At 31.8% G+C, this 22,241-nt stretch overlaps 1 protein-coding gene across 1 annotated transcript in view; it reads left to right on the forward strand.

Moving 5' to 3' along the window:
- Positions 1-22,241, forward strand: part of LOC129226050 (tetratricopeptide repeat protein 14-like) — a 52,455-nt gene that overhangs the window by 19,159 nt on the left and 11,055 nt on the right. Inside the window, exons 6-12 of the mRNA XM_054860629.1 lie at positions 509-581; positions 1,895-1,974; positions 3,760-3,797; positions 7,095-7,235; positions 12,052-12,123; positions 12,204-12,323; positions 19,435-19,557. Coding sequence (XP_054716604.1) covers positions 509-581; positions 1,895-1,974; positions 3,760-3,797; positions 7,095-7,235; positions 12,052-12,123; positions 12,204-12,323; positions 19,435-19,557 — 647 coding nt within the window. The remainder of the gene's footprint in view (positions 1-508; positions 582-1,894; positions 1,975-3,759; positions 3,798-7,094; positions 7,236-12,051; positions 12,124-12,203; positions 12,324-19,434; positions 19,558-22,241) is intronic.

Raw genomic sequence — 22,241 nt, forward strand, 5'->3', positions numbered from 1 at the left:
CACCAAACAGGCAATTGCTTCATTAAAATGTAGAAGAAGAGAAGCAATTTTCACCCGTCATACCTTGATGGGCAACTTTCTATTTATTTAATAACAATCCTTGATTTATCTGTTGAATCCATCATTTTGTCTCTGCATGAGATCTAATTTTATGGGAGAGAACATAGAGACAATTGCTTGTGTTAAAAGTAGCATTTTTCGTAGCTAATGCTACAAATCATTCTTTTCTCAATATAATAGAACCCTTGGAGCACATTTTTTTCAGTTTACTTATGATTGCTGACATTTGCAGCTCTTTAAAGAATGTTCCAAATTTTAATGACTCAAGCCAGTTGTTGCATTTTCCTTTGTTTTTGAAACTTATGATTATTAACTATAAGTGATGTTGTCAAAGTTTTGTAAATTCAATATGCATTCAAAATTGGACTTTGAATATTTAGAAATATTATTTCAGCTTGTGAGTTTCTAGAAATAGCTGTTTTAAGTTTTTTTTTATACTGTCTTTAAGATGTATCTTCCTAAGTATCCTGCTGAAATGAAATTTGCTGGTGGTGAACTTCATTCAGGTGATCTAGTAAGAGGTAAAATGCATTTTATTTCACAAACCATAATTACCTATCCATATTTGACATTTTTTAGAAGTAAGCTGCTATAGCTGCTTTACTTTACTGCAATATCTCAACTCTCTGGGGAAGAGAAAAAATATCAAAACATTGAAAACGTTAACAGCATATTTTTTTCAAACGAGTTTTTCTCGAAACAACTTTTTTTCAAATGGTGGGCATTCTAACTCAAAGAGTTATTGACCAATTGTTCTGAAAATTTGTGTGAATATTCTTTATTCAGTTATGCTCTATATGAACCTAACTCTTTGATGATATTATTAATTAAAAAAAAAAAATAAAAATGCAAGAAATGTGAACAAAAAAGGTAAAAAACATAAAATTGTAATCAAATTCCTCAAAAACGTGCAATTTTCAACTTTTTTGATCACAATTAGGTTTATATTCTTAGGAAATAGGTTGTTTGCGAGAGAGAAAAATTGCAATGGTCACAAACAAAAATTGGTTTTGGTAATGCCCACCAGCAGCAAGCTCTGATGGCGACTGCCCATTGACAGCAGCTTCTAACTCCACTAATTCTGGTAGAAATGATTTCAAAAAACTGTAAGGTGTACTTCAAATTATGAATAAAATATCCTCAAAGTTTAAAGAAATTCTGACTGTTTCTTTCCTGTAAAAAATCGTGATAAACAATAAAATTTCGGCCTCCTAAACTGGTTGCCCCCCCCCCCCTTATCACATTTGTATATTTGTAATTTGGTGTTTTGTTCATAAGAAAAAGTCATTTTGTTATAAAACCTTAAGAATGTTTCTCCTGCAATAATGATAAAATTATTAATCTATTTTGAATTAGTTTATTTCTTTGACTATTCATATAATTTGCAGCAAGCTTTGACATGGCAATTTTTGAAAATCATGAATTTTTAGTTGCTTGCTTGAAAATAGTATCAGCTATCAAGGTTTTGTCTTTGAAATTAAGTCTCTGAATTACTCACACGATATACCATAGATGTTTATAACAGGAAAATTTTAAGTACAATATGCCCAATATACCTCACAGCCAGGAATTAAATACATTCTGCATACAAAGATGTCTACGTTTAAGAGGTGTCTGTTAGGAAAGGTTTTACTGTTTGAAAGTTTAGGTTTGAAGTTAAATCAGTACGAATTTGTGATGGCAGATAACTTAAAGTGATGAAAAATTGTGATTTTTAAATGGTCCTTTATTTTTATGGTAATAAATAATTAAATTGTTATTATTTAAAATTAAAGCAGTTGTGTAGTTTTTACTGGTATTGTTCAACATAGAACTCAATACCGATATTTTTCAGCTGCTGTATGGTCTTGTGATCCCAAAAAACGACAGCTGTTTGTCACCCTGGATAGCTCCACTGTTGATGAGGTTCAGCTTGTATGGTGCTTTTCTTGTTTATGTGTTTTATCTGTCACTCATAGATTACCTTTTAGCAAACTTAACTCTAAAAATATATTTTTGTATCATACATAACTTAAAATATATATCTAGGTATCAAAATAAATGAAAGATTCTTTGACTTCAAGCCATTTTCATAATACATTTGCCTCAGCAAATACTGGTTTTACAAAGTTGCAAACTAGCTCAAAGAACCAAAACTCAGTGTACTGTTTGTTATTGGAGTCACTAGCTACACCACTCACTTTTTTTTTAAAGACTATTTCTCAGTTTACTTTCTCTATCAAAACCCCTGTGTTTTGCTTTTGTTTTTAATTGTTGCCAAAAACAATAAAAAATAATAGTAATTAAGTTATTGTACTTGCACTTTTTAATTGTTGCCAAAAAAAGGTAATGAATAAATAAGTTATTGATAAATTTACCAAATTAACTTCATGGCTGAACTTAAGCAACCATGTATTTATGGACATTTTCAAAAGTGTTTTTTTTTTTTTTCACTTTACTTGTTCAAAAGTGCTTTTAAATTTGAGTATACAAATCAGCAACATTGAAAAAAGATTAATTATAAATATAAGCTATTCTTTCTTTATGTGCAATACATTTATGTTAGGATGAAAGTCAATGCTGTTTTTTTCAACGCAGGATAGATAAGGAGTAAATATGTTTTAAATTTCAAAAAGTCAATGCCTCAAATAAATTTCAAAATGTAAAAGCTTTAAAGTAAAGTATTATTATTTTATTTTATTTATTTTATTATTTTTCTTTTTGAAAGACTATTTCCATAAGCTTGGATTGACCTTTAAAGTATAAAATAAAATAAATATATGATTTCTTGATTGCAACACTCAAAACTTGAAGTTGATCTTAATATGTTTATCTTAATTCTACAGCAACCAATAAAATTGAAATTAAAATGTTGAGGTGGTATACAGCTTTGTTCAAATAGCTTTCACTATACTGCCTATATTTCTTCTTCTCTCAATTTTTAATTTAAATTTTATTGGCTGCTTTAGAATTAACATAAACATAAAGATATTAAGACCAACTTCAGTTTTTGAAGGTTCAATCAAGAAATCATTCGTTACGTTTATTTCATACTTTTTAGTGCGAACCAAACTTATAGAAATAGTCCTTAGAATCATTTTTTTAATATTTTATTTTTCTTGAAATTAAAAAAAAAACTTCATTTGACCAGCAATCTAAGTTACAGCGACCTTGAGTAAGTCATTAGAGAAATTGGTCGATCATTACGCTGAATATTTGTTTTTAGAAAACACAAATTTTGATGCATATACTGAAATGAAAATTGGCATTACCATCTTAGTTGGTCTAGTATAGAAACTGGTAACTGAACCAGAAGAACAGAGTACAGAAATACTTACAGAAAACTGGTTTCACAGCAACAACAATTAATTATACAGAAATAAAGGTGGAAGAAAATTTTCTCTGGAATATAGGATGAAATTATAGAGTATAAATTCAACAGCAAAGATCGACTTTCAGTTTTGTTTTTGCTGTGACAGTATTAATAGTAGCCTTTAAGATTCTATTTTAAAAAAGTAAGCACTATTTTTTTTATGTATTTCTATGTATGTGTGTGTGGTTTTTTTTTTCTATGTCTGTTATAGAATTTTCATTGGTTCCTTCAACTCTAATAAATGTAGAATAATTATTCCTTTTTTTTTTCAACTCTTAAAACTATTTTTTAAAACTTTTTATGTAACTGTATTTTAAAACAATTTATGCAACGTTTTTTCATTGCAGGGAAAAATATCTGAAGAAGAATTGCCCATTTATACTCGGTATGTATATTTATCTAAATATTGTATAGTGACTTAGGGCCCAGTGGTATTGCCTTGCTGCTTGAGGGTTTCAGGCTATAATCCTGTAGTCACTGCTTAAGAAACCTCCTGATGAAGTGGTTATTAAAACAGGTTTAATCCTCATCAAGATGGCACTTGAAATTTTCATGCTTTTTTTCTTTTCAACATGAAAATTTAGGGCAGTCTTCCACAAGGCATAGTCCAGCCACCCCACACCTTCAGATTTTTTTTTCTTCTTTAGTATCAAAAACTTCTGCACTGAGAATGTATACAAAAACACTTAATTATTTAATAAACAACTACTGTATTAATATGCATTGTCTGGCACAGTAAAGCACATTGAGTCTCATATAACGTACTCAATGTTGAAGTCGGAAAGCATTATTTGAGGGAAGTTACCCGTTGGGGGGGGGGGGGGGGCGCTCGCCAAAGGAAAAGATGAAATAATAAATGGTGGAAAGGAAAATGCCAATTCACATTACATAATTACATTTGCATTATTATATTTCGGTGGACAGTGGGTCTGGCCAAAGGAAAAGATGAAATAAGAAATGGTGGAAAAGAAAATACCAATTCATATTACATAATTACATTTCCATTATTATTGCAATAAAAACCAAATATTTCAGGGGACAGTGTCCCCCTGGGTTCACCCCATTTACAGTACTACTGGGTGTAATGTTAATCAAGGTCGTATTCAAAGGGTAGGTTTTTAGAGTTCGAAACCCCTCCGAAAGTTTTTAAATCTATTCCAAAGGTGCTCCTCATTATACTTTTTGGCTAAAAATAATTTTAGCACTATTTTATTTGATTATTATTTTTTTGTAATGGAAATCAGTGTTGTTTCTGCAGTATTTTTCCCCCCTTTATGGTTGTTGCAAGCATCATTTCTGCAAAACAATGCAGCGTTTTCCTTAAGATTAAAAAAACCAGCACCTAACAAAAACATCTAAATTTTTAAAATTTGACAAACTCTGAAAACATTTTTTTTATTGCCAAAAAAATAGATGTTTTTTAAAGTATTACTTTGAATGCGCTTACAGTGCTACAGGTATTTATTTTTTAAACCTATCAAAAATACATCAATTTATTTAATTCGGGTACAAGGAAGTTATGTAGAGGAACATGGGGCAAAGTGAAATATTAAATTTTTACTCCTCTTTTAGCTCCACCTAACTGGTATTATTTTAACTTTGTAGTGCCGTATGTAGTCTATTCCAGGAGAAAAATACTGCCAAAGATTAAAGCATTTGGTAATACAGGCAATTTTTTAAAAATGATACTCATGTTGTAATATTGTGTTGTAAGTCAAAAATTATTTTTGTAACTGTAAAATATAAAGTTCTTGTTATTAACATTTTAAATATTAATTGAGACCTCCTAATATTCAATGCAGTACAAATTTTGTTAATATTTGAACTGATTGTATCTTTAATAAATTTTACAATTAGTCAAGTACATACATGGCAAAGCGGATGGGACAAAGTGAAATAGTTTGTTTCATTTCCTCACTTAATCATTTAAAATAAATCACTATCGTTTTCATTGATATATTAATTCATTTATATTCCTTCATTTAATAATTCACTTTTTTATTCATTCATTCACTTATTTTTTTATTCATTCATTATTTTACTTGCTGATTTATTTTTCTTCATATATTAATTGATTTATTCATTCAATTCATTCATTCAATTAACGAATGAATAATTGATTTATTCATTCGTTAATTGTTTTATTATCTTTTCGTTTGCTCATTCAACCTTTTATTTACTGATTCTTTTGATCAAAAATATGTTTTTATAATCAAATAGAAAATATTTCATTTAGAAAAATATTTTATTTTTCACTTTGCCCCATTTAAAAAATAAATAACTAAAAATTTTAAACTTTTTTTGGAAAACTCAAATTTACTGCCAAAAATAAAAATACTGTTTTAACGCATACAAGTTTTATTATAAAATACAATGTTCTTTCTTTATGTTCTGTAATTTTCAAAACAAATTGCTGATTTTTTCTTTTTGAAAAAGCTCAGTCATCTTAACCATTTCACTTTGCCCCCACATTCCCCTACTGTACATATCAGCTTCCTTTCTTCATGAAGTAGATACATTATCTTTTACATTTGCTTTAAATAACCTATTGTAACAAAAATCAATTGAATATTGATTGAAATCAAATGTAATTGATCATATAGACTTTGCAAGAATGGGTGGTAATAACCTTGCTGAAAAAAAGGCTGGTTGTGGCCCTGGTGTTGATGGCAGTTATCTTTCACCTTGGGTGGGGCTGTCTCTGCTATCCCCACCATGGGCATATATCCAGTCCTACAACTTGTTTAGTACTATGAGACTATCCTAAAGCTTCAGACTAAAAAGTTGGGAGTTGTTGGATTACAGTCCATTGGTGCTCCTGAACCGTTAAACACAGAAATAACTTAAGTTTACAACTTTACATAAAAATACTTTCTCATGAAAGTAATAGTGTTTTATGTTCTGATGAACAACTGATAAACAAAATATTTAAAAAATTTTTTAAAGGACCACTCTCAAAAAATTATCTTTAAATGATGCGGCACCTTTTCGACATATTTACCCCCCCCCCCCCCCCCCGCAGCCTCCAATCACAATTTCACCCTTCACTTCACCTTATCCTCTGCCCTTGTCACATATGATACTATGTTATATAAGAATATTTTTATAAAAAATCTGTAACATGTTGAACTTTTCTTTACCCCTCCCTCCTCTTGTCACAAACCTACAATTTCCCGAACCCCTCTCCCCTTACAAGCCGTGTCACATAGGCGGCTCGTACGAGAGGGCAAGGGGGCGATTGCCCTCTCACTTTCAGCAGTAAAGGGACTTTGCCCCTCCACTTTTCTAAGTTCAAAACTTTGAATTTGTTGGAGGGAATCTTCTATGGCCATCTGGTCCAGCTTTTTGAGTCCATTTCTCGAATTTTTTGAAAAAGATCAATTCATTTAGAATGACGTAAAAATTCAGTTGCGCAATTTTTGAAAAAAAAAAAAAAAATTAGCTTTAAGGGTGTGTCGCCCACCGAACCTGCCCACCTCCCCCGCACCTCCTTTGACCCCCCACTTTTTTGGGGCACAAGCCGCCTATGCCGTGTCATCATTTTGTAGATCTCACTTAATAACTCTACATACACATGAGTATCATAAAGGTTTCATAAGAAGTTTTTAATCTAAACCTGTTTATGAAACTATGAGTAGTACAATTTGTTCTTTATTTTCTGTTCTTTTTATTCTTTCCACAGGAACCTAACTGTTGGATCTAGCTATACTGAATATTTGGGTCTTACTCCAGCATTTCATGACAGAGAATGGGAAAATGAATTATATACTGTTCTAAATCTGAAAAAGAACCGGATGTATTCATTTTTTGAAGAGTGGGATGGGTAAGATTTTTTTTTTCTGAGCAGTTACAAATTGCTTATTATGCTGACTTGACCAAAGTTGATATTCCTTTGATTTTTCAGATTACCATGATAGTGAGAATAAGTCTAACTTGTTTTTGATATTTATTTTGCGAAACTAATTTTTGGTTACAAATTGTGTGTGGTTTGCATTCATTCTCTTTTTGTTTTTAAGGCTTAATTAAAAGAAATTTTACATTAAAAACTAAGTTTTTTGTGTAAAATCACTTTTTTTCAGGAAGAACTCCTATATATATATATGAATTTAAATGGCAAAAAAAAAAAAAAAAACAATTTTCAAAAATGTAATCTTTTGGATAAGTGTATTGAGTGCAAATTGACCATAGTAACCATATTCAGTAAATTACCGCCCACTAGCCAGGGCTAAAGCAGAAATACGTGAAATACACTGCCAGCTCAGTCATTTCCAGCCGAGGACTGCAGTTTCGTGCTCATTCAGGAAAGTGACTGAGCTGGAGATGGAAAACCTCTTAAGGAAGCCAAGAGTACGAAACAAACTGGTGAAACAAACGAGTGACCAAAGCAGTGCTTCGGTCACTCGTCTGGTCTACTAATTCTATATTAGCTACCAGTTTGTTTCGCACTCTTGACTTCCTTAAGAGGTTTTCCATCTCCAGCTCAGTCACTTTCCTGTGCCGGGCTGATGAGTGCTAATAAGCACGAAACTGCAGTCCTCGGCTGGAAATGACTGAGCTGGCGGTGTATTTCACATAATAACCATATCTTTACCACATCCAAATTATCATTTCTTTCATTATGGTTATGCCTTGTATTATCTAATCTAGAAAATCACCAGTTATAATATGACAAGTGCAAATTACTTCTTCATTTCCATACGAGGGGGGACCCAAAAATAACCGGATTTTTGTTCTAAAATATTTATATATTAGTTTATTCACAAAAAATTTTTTGTCTCCTTTAAAGTGTTCACCCTTAGATGCAATACACTTGTTAATTCTTTTTTTCCACTGTTAGAAGCTCCCCTGGAACTCTCTAACTTTGACCATGTTCAGTGCCCGTTGCGAAGTAGTTTTTAGAGCCTCTACATCATCAAAACGCTTCATTTTCAGATTTTTTTTTCATCCTCGGGAACAGAAAAAGATCACAGGGGGCTAGGTCTGGCTAATACAGGGGTCGAAGAACGACTGGACACCCCTGAGAGGCCAATTAGCAGTTAATAGTAAAGGTTGTGTGTACGGGAGCTTTATCATTGTGAAGGAACCATCCTTCCAATCGCCCTATCGAGTTCCAATTCATTCTTGTTTCTTCTAAATTTTTGTCAATCATAAAACGACCACTCTCGTTGATTTTTTGGCAGATTTTTTCAAAGTTTTCATCATTTCGAGACGTTGAAGGGTGCTCAGAGCGAGCTTGATCTTCAACATTCATGCTACCACTTTTAAAGCGCCCAAACCGCTCGAAAACTTGTGTACGGCTCATAGCATCGGTCTTGAAAGCTTGTTGAAACATTTGGTAAGCTAATTCATTGCCGACTTTTCAAGCAGGAGAAGCAAAATTTCAAGTTTAGTTTGTTCTTTTAAATCTACCGTGTAATGAGTTTGCAGGCGAAAGAAACAGCACATGAGAAAACCAACCCTACGATCAGACGGTATCAATTAAACTGATGCCACTTGCACAGCTTGTTTGTGAAGGTCTCTACTTGGAGCCATCTAGCTGGAGAATATTCTACTACATCTTGGATTGGCATCGCACCATTAGTCCGGTTTCTTTCGGGTCCCCCTCGTATCATTCCATTTGTAGAAACAGGAAACCTAAGGAGTAGTGTTTGTTGATTTTGAAGGGATATTTAGCGTTTATCCGTATGGTTATTGGTAACAATGCAACTAACATGATTGTGCTATCAATAATACCATTAATTTTAAATACACATACACAGTTAAAAATCCTTATATATATATATATATAATAACGAATGATCAAGTAACACTCCTGACGTCACCAACAATGAAACTCCTGCCATGGCATGATAATTTGATAATATTTTTGGTAACTTTGACATGCAGGGAAATGCTTCATTTTGACAAGATTGAACTGGATCCAGTAACTTAATTGTTTTACTGGTAAGGCAGTAATTTTACGGGAATGAAGAACCGCAAAAATGAGTGCTGGAGTTTAGAGTTAATCCAGTGGAGTGAGGATTGAAATTTCAACTATAAAAATATCACCAAACAGGCAATTGCTTTGTTCAAATGTAGAAGCAATTTTCTCCTGTCATACCGTTACGGGCGGTTTTCTCTTTATGTAATAAAACCAAACCTTTGTCAAAAAAATGGTTTTGAAAAAACTCCAAACCACTGGTAGTTTTTTCATGGTATTCTTTGATGCATTTTTCTCTTTGAAGCAATTATGTTGGCATGCTGTATGTCGACTGCCTTGTCATAACAGAAAAATATGATATTTTATTTGTTCAATTGTTTCTTAAGTCAATTGTTTCTTACAAACAAATTGTTTTGTTCCATTTATCATTAACTCAGAGTAATAATAGAACTGGGAAATCAAGAAATTCATAGCATTTTCTAAGAGTTATGTTGTTCTGGAAAACTGGAAAATTCACAACATTACCTAAAACCAAAAAAAAAAAAAAATTATCATCCTCAACTTATCCAATTTCTCAAATTCATAATTATTGATTTCGTTCATCCTCCTTAGCAGAAATCCATCTTTAAACCTTTTTTTCCTATTGAAAGTTCTTTTGTTTTCCCAATTTTATGTACTTTTGATGTTTCTACATTTTGATAAATGCAATCTTTTTAGTATGAGTGCTGTATGGGGCGGGGGGACACAACCTTGGAGTTGTTTTGGAAAAAAGTACACCCCTCAGAAACTTTGGTTTCAAACCAAACTGACAATTCCAGTAATTAAAAGATATAGATGAATCAAATGTTGGACCCCTCTCACACACAAGAAAAAGATTCTGGCTATGCCACTGATTTGGGGACAACAAATTCGGTTTAGGTTCAAGAACTCAAGTTTATGCAGCACGTAACTATTTCGTCTTCTACAGACTGTTCGAAGCATAGAATATATACATAGTGAAAGACATCCATAGCAGTTTTTTTTTCTTCTGTCAGTGAATGCTTTATGTGACTGAAACATACAGAAATTTTGGCTTTTGATGTTAATAGGATGTACAGTCGGACCTCCGTATATCGAAGTAGCAAATTGCCGGAAAAAAATTCGTTATATAGAAATTTTGATATATTGAAACAATCTTATTTAATCCTAAAAATCTCCTAAAACATTAAAATTAAAGCTAATTTTTGTGTATGAAACCCGATTTCTAATTTATACGAGCATCGAATTAAATAAAAGTTAATAATTAAAAAAATAACATAAATGACATTTTTGCGTCTTCATACATCTTCATTCTTCGGCAATTCAGCTTAATCCACAACATTAGGGGATTTTCATTTTGACTATGTAATCGAGAGAAAAGTAAAAAATCAATCTACTTAACTTGAATGATTTTTACTGCAGCTAAAAAGACTAGGAATGATAATCAACAGACAAAAGGGATAACTTGAAACTGATTTTACAATGTTATTGGTTACAACTAAGACTTGAAATAAACTTGAGGGAATCTAAGAACTCCAGAACAAAACAATGACCTTTCTATGCACCCCCCAACCCCAGATTCCTTATGAGTTTCGTAGCAACCTTTACTGAACATAATTTTCTCCTCTAACCTTCATTTTTCATGAGACAAAGTCTAAAGTGGAAAAAAAATTACGAATGTCTCGAAAAAAAATCGATATATAGAGATTTTTTTGATATATAGAAACACTTTTTCTATGTAATGAACATATAAATTTGCTGGGATTTTGATACATAGAAAATTTCGATATGTGGAAGTTCGATATATGGAGGTTCGACTGTATTATGTTTAAAAAAACTCATGCACTAAATTTATCGAGGATTTTATTCACAAGCATAATCTTAACATTAGAACTACAGCAGTCTTTGTATACCTAGAAATACAGTGGGAGTCTTTTTAACCCTCTGAGCTGAAGTCTGCATAGTTCCCTGCATAATGTGATATATTTATGAAAATTAGTTAAAAATAAACACATTTATATTAAATACAGTTTATTAAATATAGAGATTTTAGTTATATTTTAATGACGTATTTGTCACGAGAAAGAGTTAAAACTGCCCTTAAAATAACCAGCACAGTTTCAGTTGCATTTCTGAAATTAGCGGCTAATGCTCCCTTTTGTGTACTAAAACATTATGAATGCTTCGAATTCTTGCAATGATATGTTCAAAGGGGCATTTTTTGAGTTTCTGCTCTGTTTCAGCATTATTAAATGTGTTTGATTTCTTTTTTCCTTTCGGGAGTAAAATTACACCCTCCCACACTTCTAGATATAACCCTATTTGTTCAGATTAAAATATTTAAAAGAAAAACACACAAAATCTTTATGAAACCTTTATATTATTACACAGCACAATGATTTAGGAAAAATCAAAGATAGATTAATCTTTTTGTGAAATACCAAGGAGCAGTCAGCAAGATAAGTGTGCCTGGGGTCGAAATGACGCATCCCATAGTTCTAGTCTTAAATACTTCTCGCATCTCTAGTTTTGGAGAACTGTGTCTATATTTATAGAGTGCTTCTTTTTTGTAAAAAGTTGTTTAGATGCACTCTATGTACCATTTATATTTCTCTTTATTTTTCTCATATTGTATTTGCTTGTTAACAAAACTGCAGAAATCATTTTATAAGTTCTACTTTTTCTTTATCAACAATTATAGAAAAACATATCCACAAAATGAATATGCATCAGAATTGAAAAAGAAGCGAGACCTGTATCTCTCTAATGTACAGTAAGTTTGTTTGCATTTTTTTTTAATGCAAAACTTGTTTTAACATAAAGAACATTGATTGTTTTCTTTGATTTCAATAGTTATGAAAAGGCATGTGATCAGTTTGATAAAAAAAACAACAGTGAAGCTTTCCTGTACTTGAACAAAGCTTTGTGTATTTATCCAGAAAACGTTAATGCTCTTGTTTCTAGATCAAAATTGTAAGTTTTTTTTATTTATTTATTCTTTATTGTGTTGTTTATAATAATCTTACATAGAATTATTATATTAACCCTCCACTTATGGCTCACGCAGTTTGAGTGGCGTTTCAGTTTCGTCCCTGACAATGGGTCACGTAAAAATCTTGTATGAAGAATTTTTTCCCCTTATTTCAATATGGATCCCACTACTTCCATGTGCAAGTTAAAAGAACATCATTTGATGCTTATTTTTGCTGCTAGATGGCACTGGAGGGTTCAGGAATTTCTGTTCTGTTGCTTGATTTTTTTTTTGCCCTGCATATGTGAGAGTCTGCCTTTTGTGGTCTTGCTTTTTGTTTGTATTTTACGGGTTGAACATTTATGAAAGATATGGACTTACCAACAATTAGCGGCGTTACTGGTGGGAATAAGAAATAATTTTCTGCACATATTTATGTATTTTTTCTAAAAAAGAAAATATCTGAACAAATTATAACAGAAATCATTTTTTCTGTTTTATTTCAATATTTCTGCATTACTTTTCGAGATAAAATAATAAATGTATATCTGAAAATATAAATATTGCATGAATTTTTTAACTTATAAACACAGCCCGTTGAAATAGCGAGCACTATAGTATATATTTTTCTTAAGCTTAAAAGCTATTAAAATTCTTGTATTATCGATAACAAACAATTGTAAACAAATGATGAAGATGTGAATCATAAGATGTGTATATAAAGAAAATATTAAATAATCCGCCCGTATTTCAGAGCTGAAAAGTATAAAAACTGAGCCGTACGCTGAAGGTTAAGGGCAATATAATAATTTCATGTGAGACTATTATATTTTCCTAACTTATTATATTATTAGTAAGTTTTATATATTATGTTATAACATACTTTCATGAAATATACTTAGCTCAGTGGTGCCTAACTTACCGTCTGCAGGGGCCATATGTGGCACATGAAGCTCATCAATGTGGTTAGTGATTATGTTTAAGGTTACAAATAAATAAATACCAAACAACCTGCCAAAAATAACCTACGAAAACAGCTGATCATCTCCATTCAGTTTTGCAGATTATTGTTGCAAATTTGAAACCCAGTAGTTTGAAATTAGTGTACGAAAACCAAGTGAAATCTACATGCAGTGAAATTCCGTTACAACAAATACCATTTCAACCGAAAAACCTTTTCATCAAAATACATTTTCAATCCCAATTTAATTTCTATTACGTTACTTGAATTCCAGCACAACGAAACTTCCGTTAAAACAACAAAATTTGTAGTTCCATGAAGTTCTTTGTAACAGGATTTCACTATTAATAAAATGAGCATAAACAAAAATTTGTAAATTTCTTTCCTTTTCCATATTATGTCAAAATATTTGATTATGTTTCAATGTTATATGTGCTTTAGCAAATTAATCTTATTGGAATAAAAAAAAAAGTTAGGCACCACTAATGTTATTAAATACATATTTGATTATAAAATATGTTGATTATAAACATAGTATTACATACTATGTGTATAATCAAACCTATGTTTCCTATGTTAATCAAATCTATGTTTAGAATGAAAATGATTTTTTAGCATTGACATTTTATCATATATTTTTGCAAATTCCTCTATGAATATTGATTTTGGTATCATAATTGATGATGGCAATTTTTTTTTTTTTTTTTTTTAAAGAAAGAACAAAAACCTCCCAACATTGTTAATAATTTTATTATTTTTGTATCTGTAGTTGTGTTCAGCTTATTTGAAACATGGCCAAAAAATAAAGCTCTAGATTAGCGGTCACCAGTGGCCAACGGGCGACCATTTCATTGAAAATGGTTCCCAAAAAATCAAGTCATAGTTGCCAAAAGTGGAGACCATGTGTTTCTTTATTTGTGAAAATTCATATCGTATATCATGCTGCAACACAGCACACGTGTTTTCAATTGTGAGGCATTCAGCGCATCAGTCGACTCAACGTAATTTGGAGCAAACTCCCTTAAGGTCATGGGCATCCATAAACAAAATTTTAAATGGGGGGGGGGGCGCTCAGATATTTTCCCTATGGTTTAGCAGGATATTTTCCCCATGAAAACAGATTTCAGTACAGATTAGAGTTATTAAAATTTGATATTTTTTATAACTTATTCATTAATGGCTGAAGAAGAAATGTTTTTACATTTTGGCAAAAAAAAAAAAAGTGCACAAAGTAAGGAAGCTCTTTTTTGTAAGGGGGGGGGCCTTGAGCCCCCACTTGCCCCTCTATATGGGCGCCCTTGCTTAAGGTTATTTACTTTTTGTGCTGAACATATACTATTTTTAAAAAATGGCTACTAAAAGTCAAAAGTGACAACCATTTTTTGTGACTCTGGTAGCCACTGGCTACTATTCAGGATTTCTTGTCTACAGTTTTACTGGAAAGAAAGAAAAGAATTGATTCCCTCTATTATAATATCAATTTAGTGATAACTCTTGCTGCAGTGAAATTACCCTTCTTTACACTAGTACTATGAGAGGGATCATTTTGACCCCAAACAAACTTTTTTTTGCTAACTGCTCTTCTGTATTTTCAAAAAAGCATAATTCTTCCTTTACTTTTCATAAATAATCGTGCTGCTTAATGATATAAGTATTTCAAGAACATTGAATTTCTTTTCAAATCCAAACTAAAAGGTTATACCTACGAGTGTGCTGCCGTATGCAGGTAAAGGGCGATAATTGCAAGTTTTTCTTTTTTTTTTTTTTTGCATTTTGGCAGGGCTACCAACTGCTCCCCATTTTGGGGAGTTGCTCTGCAAAAATAACAAAACTCTGTGGCTCCACAAAGAAATTATTTTGCTCCGCATTTCCAGGCCGAACGTTTTCAAGCTTATATTTTGATATTATCATGTCAAACATGTAAATATGCGACATTAAAGAAGCTTATACTCAAAGATTGAAGTAGTGTTTAAAGCTGTTTTATTGATTTAAAAATGATTATTTTTATACTAGTGCTTAAAATGATTATTAAAGCTCTAAAGCAATTTTAGATAAGTGGTTTTAGTTATTTTTATTGATTTTTATACAAAATACCGAACTGCTCTACAAATTTTCAAATTGCTCCTCAAAATCACCACAGATGCTCCTCAAATTGTTCCTCCAAGATTGGCAACCCTGATTTTTGTCATCTCTTGTACGTTAGCTTTACTGTACAAACTTACTTATTTGGTTTCCGCAAAAAAAAAAAAAAAAACGTTGAATTCCAGCATTTGTTAATATTGAATCAAACACACATTTCTTCAAATATCTTGAAAACTCATTTCTGCAGATATTGCTGTTTACCTGCCCACAGCAGTGTAGGCAGGTGTCATTTTGACCATTTTGAGAAAAAATAAATGCAAATATATTTACTCATGCTGAAACATAGCAGAACCTGAAAAATGCCTCTTAGAATGTAGCATTGTAAGAACTTGAAGCATTTATAATATTTTTGTACATAAAAGAGAGTATTAGTCACTAGTTTCTGAAGTGCAAATAAAACAGTGCTGGTTGTTTTAAGGTATTTAAACTTTTTTTTAAAATGCTTCAATATGCATCTTTAAAATCTCTGCATCCTTCAATTAAACTGCATTTATTCTGAATATGTTTGAAGCTAGGCTCAGTGGTAGCACTTCGCGCTGTAGGTACGGGCTTGATCCCATGGTCGGGCAGGTTCGACTTAGCCGTTCATCCCTTCAGTGGGTTGATAAAATGAGTACCAAACGTGCTTGGGAACGAAACCCTGGGGGTTCCGCCTTTGGCTGACCACCTAACCGGAACATCTGCATAGTACATCACAGCCCTTGGTCAGGAAGACTGAGATGGGCACGGTAGGCCTTGACCCTCATAGGCTGTCGTGCCACTGGGTTTGGTTTTTTGGTTCTATATATGTTTATTCTTACCTAATTTTTTCAAATATGCAACATTATGTAGGGAACTATGCAGATTTTTTTCTCGGGGTCTCAAAAGGATCCCTGTCGTATTTCTAGGTATATGAAGATCACCTTAATTCTAGTGTTAAATGGCAGCACATGTTATTAAACTTTTATAAAAACTAAGGATTCTCAATTGAATAATTTCAACTGTTATTTCTTTTCTATCTTTATTATTAATGTCATGTGTTTGAAGCATTGTTTCCAAGCATATTCAGAGCACATTTTGGTAGAAATAGAGTTTAAAATATTAGAAGTTATTATAGGCATAATTTTGTGAGAATTTGAATGAGGTACTAAAATTTATCATTATACTTTTCTTTAAAAAAGTGTAATGATAAACTTTTGTACCCCCTTTTGTATTTATTTATTTATACAAATGATAGGCATCAACACTTAAGTTACTTGCCATCTGGCTTCCCAATATTTTCGGAAGTACAATTGAAATTTTTAAGTACAATGTACGTGTCCAAATGTAAACTGTTCATTAAAAGTCTTGAATCTCATAGGCAGCAAGCCAGTGAGATCTTGATTCTTAATTTTGAATAAAGGGACATTTAAGCAATCGTTTCAGGTTAAAAACCAAAAAATGGCAACAGCAGAGCCTGTACTCTAATCAATAGCAGCATCAGCAAAATTTTATCTTTCGATTAGTTATAAAATTTATCTGTGATATATAAGTGTAATCTTCTTTTTGGAAAGAAAATAAAAACAATGGCTTGCTAATTTTTATGAGTACAGTATAATCTCATTTGTCCAAACCAACTGGAACCAAAGGTAGTCTAGAAATCGAAAATCTGGTTAATATGAAATAAAGAAAACAAATCCTTAAATAGGCAGACTTAACTGTTTATTACGGTAAAAAGCAGTGTTTTGTAATGAAATTAAACAGAATTGTTGTGAAATGCTAAAAAAATTTCGCATCATTTCTTAACCAAAAGGTGGTCCAGTCTCTTCTGTTTCAAACATGTGTTGTGTTTGAATAAAGCACAGCCACACATGTGCTTTATCATTAATAGTTTAGTTGGATTGATGTCGGGATGATGCTTGAAGTACACCATAGTGTTTGTTAGATTAACGCAATTTATTGTACAGTTTATGCAGGAATTGTACATTTTATCAATCTGAAAAGCAAATACAGTGGCTCCCAAAAGTGTTCGTACACTTTGAAATTTTTTAGTAAAACCAAAATAACTCGAAACTGAATTCGAATATGAAGTCCATTATTTTTCCACATCATTCCTATATCATTCTAAATACAATTCATTGGTTATTTTCAAAATATTGACGGATCTTCTTTTTGAAATGGGTCAGAAAACGAAGAGATAGAGAAATAACACGCCACAAAAGTCATCGTACACTCAAATATTTTCGAATAAATTCATGATTAAAATTATCATATGCCGTTTTATTAATATTCTTGCATTGTGTTGACCCTTATAAGTCATTTGGCTTTAATTTTTTGTTTATTTACTCCTTAATATTGTGCTTATTAGTATAAAATGGCTGCTATTCGTTAAAAATCGCAAACACCATTCAAAACTTGATTTTTTTCCCCACAGTAGTGGTAAATTGGTTTGAAATGTCTCTAAATTAGTTAATTTATTTGTTTGTATAGTAAAGTGCTTGATAAAATGCTTTAAAGAAAGGAATCGGACCGAAAACAAGGTAAGAAAAGGTCAACCGGCAAAGTTGACAAAACGTGATCGGAGATTTAAAGTTAAAAAATTTATGAAAAATGCACATTTGAGTGCTGTAAAAGTTTCTGCAGAGTTAAATAAAACATATTACATTTAATTTTCACCTAAAAGTGTTCGCCAAGTTCTCTGATTAGCTGGATTCAATGGGACCTCTTCCCGCAGAAATTTTCTTGGTCATGCGAAAAACAGAAAGCTTACCATTTTCGTCGCAAAATCAATTATAAATAAGCTAAAAACGTTTTAGAATCACGTCTTACTTACAGATAAAAATTAATTCAGCATTTTTGGTTAAATTGTTGTATAACTGTAAGTAGAAGAAAAAATTAGGAACTTAATCTTAAGAACTAATTTGGATCAGTTAATCAGGACGGTGGAGGTGTTCTAGTGTGAGGGTGCATATCAGCTTCAGGACTTGGTAGTTTGTAATTTTTTGATGAAATAATGAATCATGCTGTTCCTTTGATTATTTTAAAAACCAATTATGAACTCTTAGCCAAAAATTTGGTTATTGGAAACAACTTTGTTTTTTATCAAGATAACGATAAGAAGCACGCGGTTTTCAACGTTTGCGTCTAGTGCCTCAAAAATTGTCCCAAAGTTTAGAAAATACATCTTCAATCTCCAAATTTGAACTTAATGTAACATATTTAGAGGTATCTGGAGGCTAGATTACAAAAATAGGGCTTTAAAACGAAAATAGAGCTAGAAACCTTAAGACTCGAAGTGTGGTAGAACACTTACTCAGAAATTACGCAAAAAAAAAAAAAAAAAGAAAAAGAATGAAATCTATTCCCAGACATTTAAAAGTTGTTATGAATACTGTATAATATTCTACTAATTAATAACTTAATCAAAAATTAGATTATTCAATAATATATAGACATTTTATAAAGTGTACGAAGACTTTTGTAAGATAAAATTTCTGGCACTTTTTGGTTTTTGATTTTTAAAAAATTAAGTTTTAATATTTTTTAAAAACTTTTCATGTAGTTTTGTTAAAAATTGATTATAGATCTTATAATTAAATACCTATTCCGAAATATTAATTCTAACCAAAGGATTGGGGCCTATTTCATTGAAAGTCGTAGGTGTACGAAGACTTTTGGGAGCCACTGTACATAAAATACACTGCCAGCTTAGGCATTCCATCCGAGGACTGCAGTTTCGTGCTTTTTAGCACTCATCAGCCGGGATGGGAAGTAACTGAGCCGAAGGCAGAAATCCTCTTAAAGGAGCCAAGAGAGCTAAACAAGCTGGTAGCTAATGTTTGACGCATTTGTAATGGCTGTCCTTGCTGTATTTAAATTTAAATTTATTTGTTTTTAAAGTAATGTTTTTATGTGTTTGTATAATATCTTAATTATTGTTTATTTGAAATTATTTTTAAAAAATCTGCATATTGGTTCTTAATCCACATTGACTGAACAAATGAGGTTCCTATGTAGTTGTTTCACGTATTTAATAAATTTTTGTTTTTTAGATACAGCATTTCAAAAATGTTAGAGAAAGCTGTTGAAGATGTGGAATCTGCATTGAAAATTGATTCAACGTTTTTTGCTGCCAGAGAGCATATGTCAACACTCTTAGTACAGATGGCTAAAGTGTAGTTATATTTTAGATTTCAGTTTTTACATTCCTAGAAACATCTAAACTTTGCCCCCTTTTTTTCTCAGTCAAATTTTTAAAAATCTTTATTTACTCAAAGGCATTTTTGATTTTTATATTAAGGTTACCATAACCTGTATTTTTGTTTCCTGTCATAGCTGCCTGATTTGGTTGGTAGACTACCTAATTTTAGTGCTTTCTCCCCAGGGCAGCCGAGAGCCCAAGCGAGCCACTTTTTAGTTTGATCGCCAGACCCTAACCCCTCATTAAACTTATAAAAATTATACTGCTCCTAGATGGAGCCAGGCCCCTGGTTTCCGACTATGCTGACATGGCCTCTCGTCGGCCCTGTTTCTCCCAAACTCCCTAATAAAGTAAATATCTCATAAATTTTCATCAAAATACCGAAATTCAATAAAAAGGGATTTTTTAGTGATTAGAATTTCAGGAAAAATTCCTACAATAAAACGAACACAATCGCAAAAACGAAACCTGTTCATACACAAGCATAAAAATTGTATGTGTTCAATCATTTTTGAAACACATTTGTTCAATTTTCCTTCTTTTAAAAACTTTTATTTCCCAAAAAATGCATTGAAATGTTGTTGCTTTTGCTCTGAACTTCCTCTATTTTTTTTCTCCTGCTACAAGGAGCATTTATCATCACTAATAAGAAAAAACTAAACTTATGTCTATTTCAAAATGTTTTTCAAACCTAAAAGTTGTAGTTTTTATAACTTCAAAAAAGTATAAACTCAGTTTCTGAATTTTGGTCCCTCATGCAGCAAAAAATCAGCAGGGGGTTCTTACTGTCAACTGATTGCTCTATCCCCCCTTTAAAAAAAAACTGATTTTTTTTTTAAACGAATGATTGTTGTAATTTTTGAACTGCTCCAATGTTTCTACTTAAATTTTGAATTAATTTTTTTAAATATTCTAATCAGTATATAATTATTTAAAAAGAGGGCCTATTTTGGTTGTGTCGGAATAGGCTGACCGGTTAACCGGGGCGTTTGATCACGTCCCGGTTGATGACGTCAGTGCGTAGTGTCCTTTAATGTTTTCATATGCAATTAAGAGCAAAATTGTCTGTAAGGATCAGGAAGGTTGTGATTGTTGACATTTTTAATTATTTTTATTTTCACATATGTTGTTCCTTATCATAAATGTAATGTAAATCCGAAATTTGAGCTTTGTCTGACTCACCATTTTTGAGAAAGCAATTTTTTTTTGTTTAGGGGGCGTGGCACATTTTTGCTTGTTTTTCAAATTTGCAGATTTTAAAGTTCTTGTTGCTTTAAGTGCCCCTATAATGACATGGATTTTTAAATTCTATACTATTATATGGTCTTCTTAGATACTATTACAGCTGTCAAATCGGTGTCACTACGAGGGCGACGGCCACGAACTCTGTTTAAAAATGACCGAAAATGAATTTTTTTCTATATTCAAGGCCAATTTTCTCAAAGCGCCTTCATGGTGACACCAACATTTTTAGATCATTTTCTAGCCACACTTACATACATCAAAAATATGTATCAAAATCGGTGTCACTATAAGGGCGCCAGAAGATATTGGAACTTTTATTCGATAAATTTCACAAAAACACAAATATTTAAAATCTAACTACAACTGTCGCCCTCATAGCAGAGATCTGATACTAAATTAGGTTGATAACCAACATGTTTGTCTAACATTTGCACAAAAAAAATCGGTGTCACTCCTATTATTTTTGGAAATATAATCGTTCGAAGTTAGTACGTTATGGCGTTTTTTTATATTTATTTATTTAATCTTTTCACCCCCAGATAGTTTTTTTGAACATATTTATTTTTAATTTAATACAAAAATGTGTATCTTTTAACATAAATAGCTTTGGGCAGTAAGAGCGTCTTTTTCTTGAATAGAAAATGCCCGTTTTGATATAGGTACAGGCAGATGTATTGTGCATAATATGTCTAGATTATCATACCAATACTCATCTTGTTTTTTTGGCCAAACAAATCTATTTATTCCAATTGTTCTTGACATACATTTGACCTCAACTTGCAAATGGATTTTATACGAAAGATGTATAGAGAGAAGCTCTTACAAACATCTTATATAAATGCTTCAAATTTTCAACTAATAAATACCCCTGCATTGCCAAAAGTTCAATTTAATGAAATTGGATGGTCCCTATCTTTACGAGCACAGTTCAAGTTCACTTCAAAGCAGAAGGAGTATTTATATGAACAATTTACGATTGGTGAAAATACTGGGAAAAAACAACATTCCTGTCAAGTTGCACACTAGATGAGAAATGCAGTTCGTAACGGGGAAAAAACTGTTCGTTGCTTCAGAGTATTGTACTATGAAACAAATCCTATCCTTTTTTTTCGATGGAAGAAACAAAAAAAACGAATGCATTCTCAATACATCAAATGAGAATATTGAAGAAAGCGAACATTCAGAATCTGAAACTGAATTTGAGGATAACGTAGACCAAAACGAAGAAAACATTAAGAATCAAGTCAAACCAATTTCAGAAAGACGGTCATCTGTTATTGAAAACTGCTAATTTTGTAGCACTAAAGCATGGGAAAACATGGTATCCCAGAAAAAGAGTAGAAGTTGACCATTTGCAAGTTTATGTCAAATGCATGTCAAGAACAATTGGAATAAATAAATTTGTTTGGCCGG

This window comes from Uloborus diversus, chromosome 7 (assembly GCF_026930045.1).
Source record: "Uloborus diversus isolate 005 chromosome 7, Udiv.v.3.1, whole genome shotgun sequence".
NCBI lineage: Eukaryota > Metazoa > Arthropoda > Arachnida > Araneae > Uloboridae > Uloborus > Uloborus diversus.